Source organism: Nelumbo lutea, chromosome 1 (genome assembly GCF_056320005.1).
Source record: "Nelumbo lutea isolate HS-2025 chromosome 1, American lotus-T2T, whole genome shotgun sequence".
Classification (NCBI taxonomy): domain Eukaryota; kingdom Viridiplantae; phylum Streptophyta; class Magnoliopsida; order Proteales; family Nelumbonaceae; genus Nelumbo; species Nelumbo lutea.
Genome location: NC_142684.1, coordinates 201,165,875 through 201,186,986, shown reverse-complemented (window position 1 = coordinate 201,186,986; position 21,112 = coordinate 201,165,875). Strand labels below are relative to the sequence as shown.

General features: G+C 37.9%; 2 protein-coding genes across 2 annotated transcripts; one reads left to right on the top strand and one right to left on the bottom strand.

Moving 5' to 3' along the window:
- The first annotated feature begins 6,241 nt into the window (after positions 1 to 6,241).
- On the top strand, positions 6,242 to 16,889 carry LOC148880375 (vesicle-associated protein 1-2-like). Its single transcript, XM_088962257.1, has 8 exons — positions 6,242 to 6,596; positions 6,758 to 6,828; positions 7,086 to 7,167; positions 7,275 to 7,390; positions 7,474 to 7,638; positions 7,813 to 7,854; positions 15,952 to 16,029; positions 16,500 to 16,889. Exons 1-8 carry the CDS (start codon positions 6,545 to 6,547, stop codon positions 16,608 to 16,610), a joined length of 717 nt encoding a protein of 238 aa, XP_088818383.1. The 5' UTR covers positions 6,242 to 6,544; the 3' UTR covers positions 16,611 to 16,889.
- Positions 16,890 to 18,317: 1,428 nt separating this feature from the next.
- LOC148880374 (trihelix transcription factor ASIL2-like) lies at positions 18,318 to 20,067 on the bottom strand. Its single transcript, XM_088962256.1, has one exon. It carries the CDS (start codon positions 19,638 to 19,640, stop codon positions 18,684 to 18,686), a length of 957 nt encoding a protein of 318 aa, XP_088818382.1. The 5' UTR covers positions 19,641 to 20,067; the 3' UTR covers positions 18,318 to 18,683.
- Positions 20,068 to 21,112: the final 1,045 nt, after the last annotated feature.

Here is a 21,112-nt window from a genome sequence, read left to right as displayed (position 1 = left end):
AGGTTTCCCGAGTCAGGCGGGGGGGGGGGGTCGGATAGGATGTCTATCCTGCTCATGGCTTTACTGTCTCCTCTCTTCTGGACTTCAGTTACTGTCGGGGCGAGTTGGCTTTTCTTCCCAGCGCGATGTGTGCTCCTCTTATGACTCTTCTTAGGCTCCCATCGCGGCATTTGCTGCGATGGGAGCCTCAACTTGACTTTCCACTGGGAGCTGGTTAGTATGGGTTGCATCATTAGTGCGATTTTGATTATCGTCTTGGTTAGGGACTTGAATTTGACATTGAACTTGAGGAGGAATTGGATCAACCTAGCTGACCTGGTTTAGGCCAATGTTCTATAGAGGTACCTGTTGAAAGGGTACTTGTTGAAGAGGTACTTGGTGATGTTGTTGCTATTGATTGTGTCGAGGTATTTGTTGAAGGGGTACTTGGTGATGTTGTTGTTGTTGTTGCCCCTTGCCACAGAAGCGGATTTATTCTCCCAGGATTTGAGATGCTCACTCATCCCTTGCACGCACTGTACCGGATTGTAGAACTTGCGCACGTCAACCGTTGTAGGGGCCACAAGGGATTCAACTGTAGGGGGAGGTGCATTCACATTTTCTGGTGTTCTAGTTGGGTGCAAGGGAACGTCAATTTGGCCAATAGTAACGGTAGGGACTTGGCCATTGATGTTGTTGTCATGGACAAGGGGATTGCTCGAGGATGCCATTGCTGAATTCTGAAAGGAAATAAAAAGGGAACTTAGCTTTTTGTTGCGAAATTCCCATAGATGGCGCCAATTGATGTCGCACAATCTGGACGCTCCCTCATGTACCATGATTCGAACTTTGACTAGATGCCAATTTGGCTGGGCGGAGCTGATGCCTGAGTGTTCAAGCTGAAGTATACTACAAGGGAAGAAAGGTGAGAGTGCTTGGGTAGTTTTTACCTGGGGAGGGAAGTCCAATGCTTAAGTTAGTGAGTGAACTAGAGTGTTCTCTAAGAAAGTGAGGGAGCTTGAGAGTATCTGCGTGCGTACCTCCCCAGGTGAATTTGGGCTCCTTTTATAGTCATTAGGGGCTCAGGGCGCTTTGATAATGTTTCAGAGCTTCAGAGGGGCTGTTTTCGTAATATAAGGCATATTAATGTGTCGGTTACGAGATCTATGCAGCAGTTATAGTTCGTTTGCTTAGGTTGTGGCACATGGTATGACGAGTTGCTTTGACGGTCGCGATATTGGCACCCTTGGAAGCGGGGTGGGGGAACGATTAGACGAGCTCACCTTCGCGGGTCACCTTAGCTCACCTCAGCTCGGCTGACTTCTTGGCTAGGTCGCTAGAAACCTTAGGGGCCTTACTAGCTTGCCCTTGCCGAGGTCGAGATCGGTTTGTGCGAGGTGCTCCGAGCTAATATGCCGAGTTGGTCTGTTGACTTGGCACTGTGATGTCGATAATGGCCACGTATCGTCATTTATTTGGGAGGACCAAATTACCCCTCAACAGTGCCAATGTTTAATTCAAAACATTTTCTTTTTAGTAATAGGATTTGATTGGAAATTTTGAAAGCTTAAGCTTGGACTTTGAATGAATTAATTAATAGCTTGTTGTTAAATTCCGGCTTTCATTTTAGGGGGTATTAGGCGGCATCATTGGTTTTGTTTTTGAAAAGAAAAACCATGGTTTTTAAAAATGAACCGGTCAGGGGTCCGATTATTGATTCGGACCGTCTGGTTGTTCAATCCGAATGGCCAGCCCGTTTAGACAATTTTTTTTTTTAATTTTAAAAAATTGGAAAATGGTCAAAACCGTTCGAACGGTTAACTGACTGATTCAACGGTTTGCTAACGAAAATCAACGGTTTTGGAGGAAAACAGACTGATTCCTAATTTTTCCGGTCCGGTTTTGAAAACAATGACAAAAACAACTGTCGCTTCAGCAAAATTGTTGGATTAGTCTCTTAATTAAGAGTGGAAGTTCACTGATTAATGGATTATTCTTGGCTGATACTGATTAAAAAGATTGGTTTTGAATCGTTTTCAATGTTTCAAGAGACAAAATCATTTTCCAATTTCCCATAAAACAATAACTTCAAAAGAATCTATTGTACATGAGAAGGGCGGATTAAATGCTATGGTAAACTTAAGAGAAAAAAAAAGAGTTTATTTCACGTGGCTTCCTTCCATTGAGCGTGTTATTTTGAGTTTAATAGAAATATTTAGGGGCGTCCTACAACATAAATGTTTTTGTTTTCATTTGCTTTTGGAACCGCCACACTAGCAAAAAAAATAGAAAGCATGATCTTGGACTCTATTTTTACTTTTAAAACAAGTTGATTTTGTTTCAAAAAACAATAAATGTTTTTGAAATCAATAAAATATTAGTTTTCAAAAATAAAAACAAATTTTCTAGTATAGAAATGTATATATGATTTATGGAACATAATGTTGAATAATCAAATGAAAACATGCTTTGAAATCAGATTAAAGAACATGTTTTTGGTTTCAGTTTTAAAAACAAAAAATAGATACATATCCAATAACATGTTTCTTGTGTATTTGTTTTAACAAAACAATGATTTTGATTTGTTTTTTTGAACGAACAACAAGAAAAAACAATTGACAGAGTAGAACCCTCCTTGATTCGTGGGTTTGTTGCAACATTTAATATGCTGTCTAGCTACATGCACAGTGGTTTGATAAACTTTCCTTTGGTGTGATCTGATATGCTAGTGATGAGTAGGAATATGCATGTATGGATTGGTGACTGGTTGGAATGGCAATGGTAGTAGCAGTATGAATAGGAGCTCCTGTGATGGAGAAAAGGGTGAGTTGGACAGGCATTTTAGGTTTAAAGTGAATATTGGATAGAATTGGAACTTTGCTTTGTACAGGTTCAAAATATCTCATGTGCTTAGGACAGATGTTTGGACCTGATTGTGTTAGGTGCTATGTGACTATATGAACTTGTATAATGTGGCTTTGGCCTCAAAGGACATGGTGTAATCTGTTTAACTAATCAATGGGGATAGTGGTAGGGGTAGGGGTGGCCATAAATCGAGCTTTTCATGAGCTATTTGAGCTTGGTTCAGCTCGATTTAAACCGAGCTTTGAGTCAAGTTCAAGCTCGATATATAGGCTCATTTTCTTATCGAATCTATTATAATAAATAAATAATTTTTAATTATATACATACATACATATACATATACATATGTATATAATAAAGAATTTTTATTATATATAATATTTTTATTTTTTATAATTTTTTGTATGTAAAATAAAAATAATTTATATATATTATTTTTTATATGTATAATAATAATAAATAATTTTAATGATTCTTAATTTTTTATGTAAAATAAAAAAATATTTTTATATGTATAATTTTTATTTTTAAGAAAAAGCTTGGCTTGTAGTCAAGCTCGAGCCGAGCTTGTGAGCTTTTGAACCGAGAAGAGCTCGAGCTCAAGTCTCTAGCTCAATTCCTAACACTATATCAGCGAGCCGAGCTCGAATAGCCAAGTATTTGGCTCGAATCCACCCTTAGGTAGGGGTGAGCATGAATCAATTTGGTTCAATTCTAAGGCAAAACCTAAAATCCAACAACAACAACAACAACAACAACAATATTAGAATCATAAGATGTTTAAATTTTATTTCTAAAAGCGGTAATATATAGTTCAAAGCTTGTAATTATGATATAAATTTTGAAAATGTTACTTTTATATTACTTATTATACACATTCAAATACTAAATTGAAGAAAGTTTATTAATTCACTTGAATGGCTCAAAATGAGATCATGATTTTTTTAAGCATGAGTGCTTGGGTTCAAATATTCACATCCTTAAAAGTGTTTTGGGATTTTGCTTCCAACATTTCCACCCACGCTAATCAATGCCAATTCTCTAGGTTAATTTAGGTAAGGTAAACCCCTAAACCCTAAAATTGGCTTTGGGTGAGATATTTATAAGAATTTATAATTGGATCCTACTCAATAAAATATCAGGTAAGGTCAATTTAAGACTAGTTGGAGGTTAGTTCCATTCAATTTCTAAGTAAAAGTTACCTATTTACTCATCCTTAGGTAGTGATAGCAAGGATGCATGGGCCCACTAACATTAATGATGTAGATAACTTGTAAACCCATGCCACCTTCAGGTGGAGGGATGCCAAGGGTACATTATCTATCCAACTTGAATTTCAGCAATACACAATCTCCTTAAAATTTATTCGCTACAAAAATAAGCATTTTGATTCAACCACTCCAGCAGTGTTATAAACAATCACCAAGTTATGAATTGATCTGGGTAAGTTGGATTTTAATATATTTTCTAGATATAATCAAATCGAATTGCTTTACCAAAAAAAAAAAAAAAGGGATTAAATTGGAGATGATAGTATGATCCAATTGCATGAGCAGATGGGCTTACTCTTGCAACCTTTTGCATTGCATTGGTTTACTTATTCGTGCTAGCAAAAAGGCAATACATCACATCTAATTTACTTTTCTAACTCAAACAAAACCTAACACAGAAAAAAAAGGCTTTCAATACATTACATTATTGTGGGTCCCATTATCACAAATAAAGTGGGTGGTTGGTTAATTGCAAATAAAATCTAACCCGCCCTCCTAAATCAAATAGAAGAAAAATTACTTTCAATTCACCCCGTAGTTAATGGGTCCCAAAACAAAATATGTATCCTCGGTTTGGAATGAGTATAAACACAAATACATAATGTAAATCCTTGTATTTTGTATTATTTTATATGCATTCGTACTGTATATATTTAAATTTGTATTCCTACTATAATTGTACATTGAATATATTTCTCCATAAATGGTAATATGCACTTATGCAGATATATGGGAGATATTTTTAATGTACAGTTTTAATTATTTGTGGATAGGAGATGTAGACAACCCAGATTTCCTACCCACTTTTTCTACCCACATTTTACCCGCCATGAATTGCAGCCACACATATCACAATTCAAGACGGCATTGTGCGGTTGCAATTCATGGTAGATAGAGAGTGGTAGGCGGGAACTCCAATTTGATCTGAACACCTCAATACGCCTAGAACCGCCATTAACACTGGTTATAAATCAAACCTAATTCAATTTCCTAGCATCACATATCACACACATTGCAAGGGATTTAGGTGTTGAGACAATACTCCAAATCTACCATTTATACTGCCATACTGATGTGTAAACTAGGAAGAATAATCAATCATGAGTGAATATAACATTATTATATACATATGGGAATCAAATATCACATAGAATAGAGACAAAATCATACACACTGGATTGAACAATCTATCACACATCATTGTTTGTGACTTGTGAGATAGAGTGTATGTGAAACCCACATTTACCATACCATAAATAATCTACAGTTTCGATTTCATGCTACCCATTTTAGAGGGATGCCGTGCGAAGTAACCTATCTCAACAACTACTCGACGAACTTACCATTTCGATAGAAAATTTACCAACACAATTAATGCAATTATACTCCGACCATAGGCTATGATCACTCAATATATATCCAATATCATGCGAGCATTCATTAGCTTCCACTGTCCCGTGGCTTTTACATCGTTACTATCAATTACCTGTTCCTGATTGTAAACATTTTACAGCGGAACGATAAAAAAACAGTTACCAATCATTTTATACATTTTTTCTTGGATGATTAGCAAAATAATGAGAACCATCGATGGGGATCAGTATCTCGAGACATGGCCCACCTGGCGAGAAAGAAACAATACACATGGTTGGTTCCACGATTAAAATCATAATCAATCTTTTTATTACTGGCTCCTTCATCATAAAAAAGATAGAACTAACTCCAACCATCCGATCCGAATCCAAATAGACAATTTTCGAGGGGTATATTTCGGATTGGTATAAAGTTCAAAATTCTCATTCATTAGGAGTCGATGATAGGGACATTTGATCCCAGTTCCAACTTCAAAAAGACAATACAAATATTGGAATGACCAAAATATCCTTGCATGTGTGTGAGTGAGCCGAGTGAGCGAGGGCCACCGGCCTATCAGCCAAACAAGTTAATTACGAGAACAGAATGGGCTCTGTTGTTGAGATTTGTTCCAAATGTGCAATGAGGTACGAGACTAGAATCGGACGGTTGTTGTTATCTAATAATGTTGACTTCCAGACCGTTGATCTATGTGATGGGACCGGCAGGCACCTGCCGGATGTATCACTCACTACACGCACCCAGACAACAACAATAAAGAACAAAATAAGAAACTAGAGAGAGAAAGGGTATAGCTGGCCCACAACGTCACTTTGCTGCAATACATTGCTCTTTTTGCTTTAAAAACATCTTTCTCTCCAAAGAAAATCAGAGCCGAAGCAATTCCAGATCCTTCTCAGTTTCTGGAATCTCTGGTTTTGAATTTGTTTTAGGTCGCTGGGGAACCAGTTTCGCGGTTCGAGATCTCCGCAGGTTCTAATCTATTCGCTTAAAAGCCCACTTTTGAACGTTGGAAAACCGGCGTTCCAACCTGTGCTTGCGGAGGATCCTGCGAAATGAGTTCAGGAGAGCTTCTCAGCATTGAGCCTCAGGAGCTCAAGTTCCCCTGTAAGTTCATGTTTCTTTTTCGTTTTTTTTTTTTTTTTTAAATAAAGCTTCCAAAGATTTCTCTGTATAGATCTGTTCATTATTTCTTCTTATTCTTTTTTTTAATCTCTAGGGTTTGGAGATTTTGATTGTTTGTGTTTTGTTTTTTCCGTTTTGAATAGTCGAACTGAAGAAGCAGATCTCATGTTCTCTTCAATTATCGAATAAGACGGATAACTATGTTGCTTTCAAGGTAATTTTTTTTTTTCCATTTATTCATTTTGTTTTTTTTTTCGGTATTTTCGAGAGAGAATCCACCGCCCGAAGCTGGGAAAAAGTTTAACCATATAAAATGTTTTTTCTTTGCATACTCTTATCTTAGTCTATTTATTTTCGTTTATTTTGGGAAGTAAGGCACCCTGGAAAATGTGTAAAACTATATAAGAATTTGGCAGATGTTGAACTTCTTGCATATATTGGATACTTGAATGTAGAGTTTCTGATTCTCAGGTGAAGACGACGAATCCAAAGAAGTATTGTGTTCGTCCAAACACCGGAATTGTTCTGCCTCGATCCACATGCGATGTTATAGGTCCCTCCCTCCCTCTCTCTCTCTCTCACACACACACACACGCACGCACTATAATTTTTTGATTAATTGGCGACTTATTTTTTAAATTTATTATTGTTGTTGATCAGTTACGATGCAAGCACAGCGGGAAGCTCCTCCTGACATGCAGTGCAAGGATAAGTTTCTCCTTCAGAGCGTATTTGCAAGTCCTGGAGCCACTGTAAAGGACATCAACCCAGAAACGGTAATAATCAATGTATGCAATCTTATTAATATTAGTTGGTATGAATCACCTAGCTTTTAATCTATGGAATCGGCTTTATTTAGTTCAACAAGGAGTCGGGAAATCACATTGAGGAGTGCAAGTTGAGAGTTGTTTATGTTTCTCCTCCTCAACCGCCATCACCAGTTCCAGAAGGGTCCGAGGAGGGTTCTTCACCAAGGGCTTCTATATCGGATAATGGAAATTTGAATGTTTCAGAATTTACTTCTGTGAGTAATTTTAAATATAATGTTTGCAACCGAAGGATAATGTTCTTTTATATTTGTTTTCCATTATGGAAACCATTGTTCCTTTTTACTGGGGGAGGATTTGGGGTTTGGCATGGTGTTCAACTAGGATTTTTAGAAGCAGATTGATGATATGCCTATTATAACTGGGTACAGGTCTCAAGAGCATATTCTGAGCCTCAAGAAAAGTCTTCAGAGGTAAGATTTATTGCTGGCAATTTTTAGATATCGAGTTTTCTCTGGTAAGAAGTTTTTAAAAGTGCAAATTCTCTCAATTGTGCTCATTTATTATTGTTTCTACTGGGTGAATTCAAATGGTTTGTCATCAGCTTTGAGTATACTTGTACTTAATTTGGATTTCAGTGTCTTTATTTGGTTTGATATAATGACATTTTAATTAATAAGATTGATGGAGTTTGAAATCTTATGGTTCCAAATTTAAACTTTAGAACATTCTTTGTCCGGTAGTAACTTATTCCATGAGGAACTTCTTAGTTGGGATTAATTTAGGGTACTCAACTATTTTGTTAGGAATTTCAAAATGGATTAGTCTTATATTTATTACATCATTGGAAGCATTTCTATTTTCAGTTGATAATTATCCTTCCTGCTAATTTTTGAAGACAATTTAATTGAATGGTTTATAGGTCAATGCTGGTCCAAGAAAAGAAAGAGAAAAAACGGTTTATAGGTAATAGGTAAATGTAAAATTTATGTGGTCCTTCCTGGCTGGTGCACTTACTTTATTTGTAGATTGAAGCAAGCATTTTACGTTGATGATGATAAGCATCCTAGTCTTTTGCTGGTGGGTTATCAAGAAGAAAGGGATTGGGGTTGGTATTTGATGGAATGGACATGGAGCCCTATGGAATTAGGATTGTGGTGTCATCCTCCTGTGAACAATCAAGCCTATCCTCATAAGTCATGAGTTTATCTCATTTTGATTGGTGGTTTATTGGGGATTCATATGATGCATTAGTCTTTATTGCCAGAATTGTAGGCTTGTAGTCCCTTTAAAATCTAAGATAGAAGATTCCCATACAAAACCTGATATTCTTGATCTTATACCCCCATATCCATGATCATAAACACCACCACCCTACATCCACATCTGTAGAAACCCATACACCATCCACTTGTCTAATTTTCCATCTAACCTGAACTACCTTTCAGTCTCTCTGCACAAATCAGAACCAAACTATCGATATAATAACACTCCAACTCCAAGACCCCTCATTATTTCTTTCAAATAACAATCCCTACTCCGAAATGGTTCTCCTTTTTCTACTTGAACATCTTCCTAGTAAATTCTTCACCATCCAAGTAAAACCCACAACTTGTTTTTCTGTCTACCTTTAAAAACTGTCATCCTCTGAATGTTCTTCAAAGATCTTCTGTAGCTATTTCGGAAATGATGTCACTTGGTCTTATCCTAGTATCTTCATTAATGACCGGGTCTTCAAGATTGGAAATTTGTTGGATATCCACAGTTACCTCAACATCTCCTTTATCTAATAAAGAATCTGTAAATGATTCCTTAGAATTAGAAACAAAAACAGCTATTCCCTTTTGAAATGCACACCACCAACACCTTCCATTACCAAACAATCAGCACTTCAATCAATTGTTGATTTTCCTCTTGGCCTTTATAGGAATGTGCAAAAGTGGACCAAAAGGACACATTAGCACTCCTGAAACCTTTCCTCTTATATACCTATTTAAACTTGTTATTTAGGTCTTACTGGTATGAACCAAATGTTGATTCCTAACAAATCTAGCTCATCTCAAACTTTTATTGCAATCTTCCTCCAACATTGGGTCTTTAAATCTGCAAAATCAAACTTTTGTTAAAAATATATTCCAATCTATGGAAATGAAAATTATCTTTTGGTCGGCCTAAGTCATCCCCCAATCTTTTGACAATGATCTCAAAGAATCCATCCTTATTATCTATATCCACAGTACTACACAACTCAGAAACAGTGGGTTGCAGTAAAAGGATCTCATTCTTCTACTTTGAAGTCCACTTATGAGGAACAGTCGGTTCTTCAGGTCCTTGAGAAATTGGGGGAGTATTTTGGGATGAAAATGGATCTATTGGTTATGGGAACTCCCTAACAGTACAAGTTTCCGCTTTATTTAAAGTGTTAAGGCTAGCCAAGCAGCTAAACTTAAGGCAGGTGGAGGTTGAAGGTGATTCTTTGTTAGTATTGGGGTGGTTAAAAAACAACACAGGGTAGATGGGTGAACGGACAAGAATTGAGAGAAGTCAGAGAACTTTCATATGGAGTTGGGGCTTCTTTCAAATGGGTTAAAATGCATGCAAATGGTTTGGCTGATATGTTAGTCTAGGGATCAATTGTATTGGGTGGTTTTGAAATTTGAATGATAGTTGAGGGTTGGGCCAGCTCTATGGAGCAAGTGGTTATATTTCTTCAATGAACCTCTTTTAGTTTAATACTATGTTGTATTATTGATAAAAATGAGGTTTAATTTGTAACCTGTGACAAGCTGATTGGGTTAATGATTCCACAGTTCAGCTGACTATGCCATCAGGTTGTTGACTCAGCCAATGTTTTTTATAGACAAGCAGTTAAGGGATCCTGGAATCCTGGTGAGATGGTGGCTTGACCAGTCCAATTGGCTAGGTCAATGATGGGTTGAAAACATTGCTTGAAACTTCTGAAGCTTGTTTCATCAAAGCAGAAAAAAAGTGCTCTACAAAACCTCTGACTATTTCTGACTCATCACCTAAGTCACTCAACCATTAAGTTCGTCCTATAATCACCCACCTCTACTATAGATGAAGGTGCCATCTCTTTGACAATTGTGCTATCCACGGAACTCCCTACCAAGGTTCAAAATATTGCAATGTATTGGTTTCTGTGTCAATACATATCGGTTTTGAGGATTGTTGATCTGCAGCACTCGTTGATTTGCCATATTGGACTGTATTGGCTGATGGGCATGCTGTTTGTGGATGTGACATTGTTTTAATTGATGAAACTAATGGATTAAATGCAAATTAAGATTATGGTCAAATGCCTTAGAAATAAGAGGTTTAAAATAAGTAGGAATGAAATAGATTATATGACATGTAAATTTAGTAATAATAGGAGTGTAAATTGTAAATCAAGATACACTTAGGATTGGCGACTAAGAGATAACTCAATGTTTCCATTTCTGGTACCTTTGTTCAATAATTCCTAACAAGGGAGAGATTGAGGAGGATACCACCCAAAGAATTAGAACAGGATTGGCAAAATGGAGGAGTGCATATGGACTTTTATGTGATAGGCGAATTCCACTTAGATTAAAAGGAAAATTCTATAAAACAGTTGTAAGGCCAGCTGTGTTGGATGGAGCAGAGTGTTGGGCAGTCAAGAAACATGTCCAGAAAATGAATGTGGCGGAAGTTTGAATGCTAAGATGGATGAGGGGAAAACCTAGAAAGGATAGGATTAGGAATGAAGGTATCTATAGGAACCTAGGAGTATCTCCTATAGGTGATGAAATGAGAGAGAGTAGACTAAGATGGTTTGGGCGGCCCACGCATAGAAGACCACCAACTATTTATCAAAAAAAAAAAAAAGATAGAAGGCCACCAACTATGCTAGTTAGAAGAAGTGATTTGTTACATTGAAGGGGCTAGAATAGCTCGGGGTAGATCAAAAAGGACATGGGTAGAAGTAGTAAGAAATGTAAGCACTAATAATTTAATAATGAATATGGCTTTAAATAAAATGGATTGGCGAAATAGGATTCATGTAGCCAACCCCATATAGCAGACTGGTATCGGTTAATACATCATACATTATGTTTTTTAACAAAAAAAGCTCACGTACAACAAAAAGCTGAAGACAGATATTGCTTCAGTTCTTACAAACAAATGTTCAGAAGCAAAAAATTAACTGTATGATCTCCCTTTGAACATCTTATTCATGGCTGCCCAGGACAAAGGCATCCAAATAATTTTCTTAACCACCATGACGTACTTTCTTAACCATCTTCCAAATTAACTTGCCCCTCCTACTCAGGCCTCCCCATCTGTCATGCTTCTAGAAATTCTCTTGTTGATGGGAAGCATGTCTGTATTCCAAATAGTGCCAAGACCTTTGCCAACACCTCAGCAGCAAAACCATTGTTAAGGAAGAGGTGATCTACAGTCTGTACAGCTATCACAGAAACTGTGGTTTGGGCTGTTCACTACCATCCTTCCTTTTGTTAGGTTGTCTGTTGCAAGGCACTTATTTTGCACTTCCCACAACAGAAACAATGGCTTTTGATGGAACCAATGGGCACCATCCTTAATAAGCAAAACTGCCATTACCTTGCTGTGACAAAATCCTTCAGAATGACTTCACCAAGAAGATCTTTGAATCATCCCACACTCAAATTCTTTTGAGATCGGCTTCCATCAGGGAAAACCCGTGCCCACACTGTTCTAACAGCCTTTTGCAACCTTTTGTTAGGTTGTCTGTTGCAAGGCACTTATTTTGCACTTCCCACAACAGAAACAATGGCTTTTGATGGAACCAATGGGCACCATCCTTAATAAGCAAAACTGCCATTACCTTGCTGTGACAAAATCCTTCAGAATGACTTCACCAAGAAGATCTTTGAATCATCCCACACTCAAATTCTTTTGAGATCGGCTTCCATCAGGGAAAACCCGTGCCCACACTGTTCTAACAGCCTTTTGCAACCTTGCATTGGGAATATCTCCCCATGAAATAAAGCACATAAGTACAGAGATATTCTCAATGCAAGGCAATAAAGGCTGCTCAAATGGGCTTTGCCCTGACCGAAGCCGAACTCAATTCTTTTATCCTGTTAATTCCTTTACATTTTGTGGTCTGAAACAGCTCCATGACTGAATCCACCCTAGGGGTGGCAAATGGGTGGGCTGGGTGCGGGTTGAATACCAACATCCATTAATGACCCACTACTGGCTCATTACAAATGCTTGCTATTGGGTCACAACCCACCTTGACCCTCACCCACCCTTACCCACCCATATTGACTCACTTATTCACCATTACACCCCAAACTTTTAAGATTACCAAAATGCCCTTAATTCCTATCTACCTGAGTTTCGATTAAATCTAATAAGGGAAGATTACTGTTGTTCATCTTCTTCTCCATTTTGGTGATTGAACCAGATAATTAGATACTCTGAATTCCCCTCTCTAATTCTCTCTCTCTCTACCCTTGTGCCGTTGTCAAACTCTGTTCACCGTTCATCAACAAAAGCCAGAGGTGCCACTGATTAGTTTCCAAAAGACTGAAGGCTCAAGGCTATGGAACAAATAATATGCAAGCGGCAATAACATACTTGGAGCTGCAGGTGAGGGATTCAACAGTAGGAACAGGTGAGGTCAACTGAATGAAATCAGGATAGCCCATTCCAGAAATCCGGTCAACTGAGCAAAACCATAAATGGTTTCATTCCGGGAAGGATTAACTGAAAGAAAATGTAATTGCCAAATGAGGCAGAAACCATAGAAAATGGAATTTGAGGCTCACCAACTTCAGATTCCGGTGTTGTATGGTGACACTGAGCTCTAAAAGTCTAAAATTCTGATCAAAGATTCAAGTGAAAACTTGCTTTTATATATATTTTTTTCTGAACCAGAGTTACAGGATTAGGGAGCCAGCGACAACAACCAAGCGAGCGGACGAGGGGGGGAGGGAAGGAGAATCTCTAATAAAAGATCAGGGAGGCATGTGATACCCTCCTTGTGGGAAAATTCAAATCTCAAGCCTTTAGTGGATTATAGAAATAAATCCAACTAAGCAACATCTTACCTTTAGTTAATGGTGGAAAAGAGAATAATTGGTGAGGTATTATTCTCTCCGTAAATGGCAAATTGCCAACATTCTCCTCTTACAAAAGGTAACTAGATAAAATCAAATCTCTAATCAACTAAGGCACATCTCACTTTTAGTCAATTATTGACAAGAGAATAATTGATGAAATTTTATTATCCCCATAAATGGCAATTTGCCAACACCTTATTCTCTAGGAAGGGCAACAAGAGTCAAGTAAATCTCCAATCAAGAGTGTGCAAAGACTGGACCTTACAAACTATAAATACATGCTCCCAATCCCATCAAGAGCAGGGAGGGGGGACTTTTGGTTAGAAGACTTGGGGAAGAAAGAATGTTTTTGGGACAAAGAGAAGTACAAACAACACCATATCAAGAAATCTACAATGCTCTTGGAGTTTTACAAGGTTTTTCTTTTGACCAAGCTTTCTAAGCCCAATTGAAAGAAGCCAGCTCCATCATTCTTTGAAGTACAAGAACACATCATTCGACCCTTGACTTCAATTCATAATACAGATCCTTACGTTTCAAGAAGCACACCATTAAGTTTCAAGAAGCACATCACTCTTTTGTAATAGAGTGCAAAAATAAGGAGTTTGTATCCCATTTATTTTGAATATAAAAATTCAATTTATTTGAATTTACTTCACATTTTCTTGTGTTTGGTTTTAAACATGAAATTTGTGTCTATAACTTCCTCCACCTCTTTTGTAAAAAATTGCTTCTAAACACTCTGCTTGTTCCCTTGACAGATTCTTGAACTGCAATCCCATGGCTTTGGTTCAACAGTAATGGATGGTTTCTTCTTTGATTTTGCCTTCTCCTCAACCAACTCATTCTTTATTAGTAGGCTTTTTACCATATTCTCTATTCTCCTTGCATTTGCAGCCTTGTGGAAAAAATGTGTTTTTTGTCCCTTGCATTTAGCCATATTGATCTCAATCTTTGATGCCACTTCACTTCTTGGTATGCCAACTTGTCAGATTAACTTGTCTATTTTTGTAGGCACTCCCAAAGTACTTTCTTGCTTCCCCTACTAGTCTTTGTTGCTAAACTTGCCCTCTCATTTAATTCCCATACCAATTGGAATAATTCCTTTTCCGTCCTCCCTTTTTTCCTTTCTCTGCTATTGCCTTTTGTTCAATGGCCATTAGCAAACTAATGGTTTTTGCCTCCAGACCTTTTGTGGACACCCCTGAAAACTCTCCCATTAAGTAGCTTCAATAACACCCAAGGTGAAGCCTCTTCTATCCTTTGCTTACCTGCTTGCACAACTACCAATGCTTGCTTGTCTCTCCCTCCCTGTTGTGTGTAAGGTCCCATCATCTCAACTGCTTTTCATCTTCCCATTGGCAGAGGAGGTGAGAAACTTGGGAGGGTACAATGGTGAGAATTCAGAGATTTCTACACAAGCAACAATTTCTCTGATGGAGGTCCATCTAAGTAATTTAACAATGGATATGGCTCTAAAAGAATGGAATGGCGAAATGCGATTCATGTAGCTGACCCCAAGGTTCAAAGTATTGAGAGTATTGATACTTTGAACCATGCCTGGCCCTATATAGTTGATTGGGATAAGGCTTAGATGATGATGACGTAACATCTTTGGTCACATAAGGCTATGGGTATCCTACACAAACCAACTATATGGGGTTCGCTATAGTTCTTGATGTAGAGTCTAAATTTATTGAAGTGTGGTGATGGTGTTGACATAGGAATCCATCTTTGAGAATGTTTTTTGAAGGAGCCCAGAATTGTTCCTGTTAGTATCATTGGTATGATAACCTTGGTTTGGCAGGAAGAAAGTCATCACATCAAGTCCATCAACCACACATGGCTATCGTTCTGTGGCATCATTATCCTTTATTTTCAGAAAGTAGTTAATATCCAGGACTACTTTGGTATGAATGCTGGTTGACATGCTACAGTTACAATCCATATAGGGATGTGAAGTTACCTTTGGCCTTCTGGTTCACACAAGAATGGAAACCTTTCATTCTTATCTTCAATTGCACTGAAGTTAAAATTTCACCATGTTTTTATGCTTAAGATATTTTTATTGAATTCTGATTGTGTTCTGTTTGCAGTAGGTAGGTAAAGCATTCTCTGTTTCTTGAACACTAAACTAGTTTGTGCACTTTGGTGATGGAATCTGCAGCTATCTTCCATCAAATAATTTTTCCTGCAGTTCTTACTACATCGAGTGCTCATTATAGTTACTTTGTGCTTACACATCCTTGTCAATATTTTGAATCCTGATGCTACTTATTTAAATATTTGCTTTATAGAGATTATGGACAAGAACATTTTTGGAGCAGTATGTTTCTTTTCTACATCTTGGGGAAAATTTACTTTGCATATTGACTAATCAAAAACAAAGAAGAAGAAAATAGAAAAAAGAATTACTTTGTGTATTTCAAGTAGCACATGCTAGTCAAATTCAAGTAATACTGGATGTATTTTCAGGCAAAGGCTATTATTTCAAAGCTTGCTGAGGAGAAAAATTTTGCCATTCAACAGAGCAACAAACTTCGTCAGGAACTGGTATGTAAATTTCATCTTTTAAGTTTCTGAATTTTTCTAATGAGCTCCAGATTAGATCATAGGGTGTTCTTTATGTGCAACTTTCTATTTAGAATACATTAGACTACGTAGATGGTTAGAATCCTCTTAGTTCTGCTACCCAACTTCTATTTTATTGGTTAGCTTATCTAGTCCTACATAGTACTGGTGCTATGGTAAAGCTTATGCAGATATGTAATAAAGTACTTCGCAGTGCAGAACGCAATTTTGCAATTTTGTATATTTATTTATTTATTTATTTGATCAGTATGTATATTTATTTATTATTAACATGCATTAGTTTTATGTATCCATATATACTTGCAGACATGCAAACCATATAGGAAGTTGGTGAAGATGGATAGGTTGATAATTTGTGTGGTATAATATACGTATCTTTTTATTTGATTAGAAGGAATGGCTTATCATCATTCTTTGGCTTGGTTGTGCAGGAACTATTGAGGCGTGAAGCCAACAAAAGCCATGGTGGTGTTTCATTTCTTTTTATCGTGATTGTTGGCTTGCTGGGCATCCTCCTGGGATATCTTTTGAAGAGAGCATGATCAATGAACGTGATTTCTACTTTGGCAGTAATTTTGCCCCATTTTATTTTAAATCTTTTCCACCATAAAAGAACGGAAAAGAGAAAGAGTATATTAGTATATGTCAGGTGGTATTTTTCTAGTTGTATTGTCTCTGGAATTAGAAAACGTATCCTGGTGGGGTTGATTGGTTTGTAATTGTTTAAAGCAGGAATTCCCAAAAAGTAGTGTGACACTGACTCCTGCTTTGGTTAACAGGCTTTCTTTTGGCCACTCAAAGAGGCATTTTCTTTTCTTCTACATTTTTGGGTATCTTTTTACTTTTTAGTTCTTATTTCTTACCTAAAAATATAGTTCTTACTTTTCATTCTTGTGAGATTTAGGAATACAAATTCATCGTGTAAAACAGTAAAAGATGCATTTTCCATCAATGCTGTTTCTGACTAGCACTTGCTACATACAATTCATTGAGATAACCAGGACTTACAAAGAAGATGAATGCCTCTCTGGATTTTGGCCGAAGTTCAGTGTTTACCAACGATTCAGGCTGCTGGCTGGTGAAAACAATTGGGCATTGCTGTGAGACTTACTCAATGCGGTGGGTGTCTTTATAGAGTTCAGTCAAAGAAATCCACGGAATCCCCTGAAGGGGCAAGATGGGCTATGTTATGTCAGGGCTTTGCCAATAATGTCTTTTAGCCTCAGATTAGCAAGTAGTGGAGTCGCGGACGATTCTATAATTCCATATGCCTACTAAAAGTTGTAATGCGTCTATATCCAGTTCACTAACTTTCAAATAATAGAAGCAGAAGCGTGAGCATAGAAATTGGCCCTGGAGCTCTGGACTGGGTTCATCAGATGAACTATTATTAGCGTCTGCATTGAATTGCGACTAGGATAGACAAGCAAAGCTCTTTCGCATTTGTGACATCAACAGACCCCACGAATCTTTGCCTTGATGTTAGTATTCTTGTTAAGAAAATTCCCTACAACTAGGTTTTCTTATCATCTATCACTATAAACTCTGCCAGTCTCATATTGAGAAGTTGGGAGTCGAATAACATATTTTGATCCATTGTTAAGATCTTTATCTTATGCATTTGCATTCATTGTAGTTGTAGCATTCAGCAAACTGGCTCTCTAAGTGCTCTGGACGCCTCAATTAAGTTTGTAAATATTGAATAAATAAAAAGTAAAAAACATGAAACTTCCAAGAAATGATGTGGATATACATGTATACCTTTTTTAAATCTCACTGCCTCAGACCTGGTAAGTGGTAAATGCTACTCTATTTTTCCTTAAATTATTTTTATTTTGTTGGGATTCAAAAGCTTATTTTATGTCAAATCAAGTGACAGCTATCTGGGCAGAACCTGCCAGATGATCATGGAAAGAGTATGGTGATGCTAGCATCATTGATTCATGATTAGTTGATTACCCATTTTTGGCTGCTAAAGTTACTGTAACTTGTGGTTTTAGATAATTTTATCTGAAGATCGTGTCTGATCCCTTGCCCATACAATGAGGGGTATTTGGCTGAAGATTGATTGGATTTGCCACAGCATAAGATATTAAAAGAATGGAATGCTATCTCAGCTTCCACATGTCAAGATTGTACATAAGCAGACTCGAATTCTCCAAACTTGTCTTTCTCTAAAGGCAGAACTCACCTAAGGCCTAATTTTCCCTACAGTCTTTTAAAGTTGACAGCCAAAAACTCAACTAGAATTCCTGGAATTCCTTTTTCTTTGGAAAACAGAACTCGACTAATGTGTTTGATCAGTCTGCTGATAATCTTTTTGGTTTTGATTTACATTGCTAACTCCTTTTCCTGATCCATCTCTGAAACAGAATAGTGGCTATATTCACTACTCCCCTAAGGCCCTAACCATTTCTTCCACAAGAACAAAGCACGACTATTAGTCAGCTCTCCCAATCCATGAGGCTGAAATAAATTAAACTAAACATACAGTCATCGAGTAGAGGAGATAAGACTAAGAGATCCTTATTAATTTACCGCGTTTCACTACGAATTTTCATCATTTTTTTTGGGGGTGAACAGAGAAATTATGGATTCGTTGAGACTTGAAAGTTCTAACCACTATTATTACTGTTACGGCGACCATTACCGACGACGACCCTTCTTCTGCGCTTCAGCTGAGAGAGCTCGATCTGGGTCTTCATGAAGAACCGCAACCTCTGCAACTCCAACTCCTTCGTCAACTCCATTCTCTGCTTCTCCATCTCCATCACCTGCTCCAGTTTCGACTTTTCCACTTTCTCATACACCTCCCCAAACTTCAAAATCGCCCGACTCAACTCCCTCATCGAAGAAGACTCGGACTTGCCTCCCCAGCCACTTCGAATTGGTTCCTTCTTGAATCTCCATCTTTTCCCATTAACGTTATTCGTCGCAGGGGGAAGACCGTCCGTCGAATCACCCGAGTTGGTCGACTCGCGCTGCTTCACCTGAGGCTGCCGCAACGACCTGAAGTTCCTAAAGGCGGCGGCGGACTTCGGGGTGGGTCCAGATGGGGTATGGTTGTCTAGATCTTCGTTCTTTCTCGACGAGGGGCCGATGAGCTGATCAATGCGGTCAAAGAAAGACCACTTGGTGGAGATCCCAGATGCGATCTTGGCCAGCTCGATCTTGTACTTCTTCTTTAATGTATCGATTCGGTTCTTGCACTGGATATCGGTTTTGGGTACCTTTGTGTAGTCTTCGCGGCTGGTCACAACGTCGGCCACCTCTTGCCAGTGTTTCTGTTTCAGGTTGCCCCGGTTGAGCTCGATGTATCGTTCACCCCACGCATCGATTAGCGTCGATGTGGCCCCTTCACTCCAACAATCTTCGCGGCCGTGACTGGCGCCTCCTCCCGTGGTGGTGTTGGCCGTTCGGGGTTGTTGTATTGGCAGGGCTAGGGTTAGACTTTGACGCGACGGTGGCGGTGGCGCCGCTACGGTCACTGGTTGGGACGGTCCCGTTTGGTGGTCTGACGATGCTGGCGATGTTGGATGGGATTCTATCTCTTCTTCGTCTTCCATCGACATTGACGGACGCTCCGAGACCGAGAGAGAGAGAGTGATTAGGGTGAAGTTTGCCGACCGGTGAGGGGTTTTATGTCTATTTCCTTTTCGATGAACAAGAGAGGACTTGGGATCGATAGCGGTTGAGATTTAAAGTGGAGGACACGTGTAGGGCGATAGACTGTGAGGGTTACTGGATTTTGATCGGTTTTATATAAACCCTTACCGGGATGGAAGGGGCCGCCTACCGGCGCGTAATGTGGGTGTTGACGGCCTGTGGGGCTCAGTAGCCGGCGTGATGTGCGTGTTTCCGATTTTTACGCGGTTTTTTCTGGTCCGTCAGAGTTGGACCGGGTTCTCGCCTGTCTACTCGGTTCGAGAAATATTAAAGGGTAAATTGATAAAACCAACCATGTACTTCCTTGCTAGGCCTGTATGGAATTCGAATTTGATTAAATATCTTAGCATATATAAAAATAATAACTAAATTTGAAATTGATTAAATATCAAATATTCAATTCGATTCGAATTTGATCAATTATTTTTCACTTTCCCTGTAAATCCTAACAAAGCTAGATGCATTTTCACTTTCCTTGTAAACCCTATCAAAACTAGATGCATTAAGAAAAGAGGAGGAATAACACGTCTTTTAAAAATAAAACTAACCAAATAGAAACGCCAATGACAAGACATTGAACAAAAAAGAAGAAAACAGAGTAAACTAAAAAAAACCTAAAATAGAATGAACAAAGGCGCTAAGATGGATAATTTGTTCTACAAAATATGGACGCATCACTTTAATATATATTCAATTTATATAATAATCGAATTTTAATCGAATCGGATCAATACAAATTCAAATTCGACCATTAAATTTATCAAACCATTCGAATTTGATTCAATTATATTAGATATCGAATTCGGAATCGGATAATCAGTACCCTACTTTTTGTGAGTTTGCATCAACGCCCCACACAACATGCCCACTCACACCCAACTACACATTTCAACCGTGTATTGGGAACATCTTTCCAATGACAAGTATGAGAGATGTTTCCTATGGGGCACTGTTGTGAATTCACTTTATGTTAATGGCATTATTCTCTCTTGATCTTTTAAATGTTAAGATTGTCCTTATTATGGCAACCAAAATCTATACTATATATAAAAGTGTGAATATAGTGTGAAAGTTTTTTTTGGACTAAAATTATCTTTTATTTCTTTGCTTTACAAAGTTTATAAAAGTCCTTTTATTATAGCTTTAATGTCAGCTTTAATGGCTATTAAAATGCCCATACTTATGTATTTAATCCCTTTAATTGTAAGGGTTGAAAATGTAACTTCAATTATTATTTTTCACTTCAATTAATCTCCACTAATTAAGTCTTTTAAGTTATTTTTCACTAATAAATGCTACTAATTAGATATCTATGTCAATATTTTTGATAGTATAAATCCATATTGATGTAGTGTGATTTGGCCCAACCTCGTAGCAC

What these genes read in the sequence shown, in the direction of transcription:
- LOC148880375 (XM_088962257.1), top strand. Translation starts at nt 6,545, where the DNA reads ATGAGTTCAGGAGAGCTTCTCAGCATTGAGCCTCAGGAGCTCAAGTTC. An exon ending in ATCCACATGCGATGTTATAG is followed by an intron (nt 7,168 to 7,274) that starts GTCCCTCCCTCC and finishes GTTGTTGATCAG; the next exon opens with TTACGATGCAAGCACAGCGG. An exon ending in ATGTTTCAGAATTTACTTCT is followed by an intron (nt 7,639 to 7,812) that starts GTGAGTAATTTT and finishes AACTGGGTACAG; the next exon opens with GTCTCAAGAGCATATTCTGA.
- LOC148880374 (XM_088962256.1), bottom strand. Translation starts at nt 19,640, where the DNA reads ATGTCGATGGAAGACGAAGAAGAGATAGAATCCCATCCAACATCGCCA.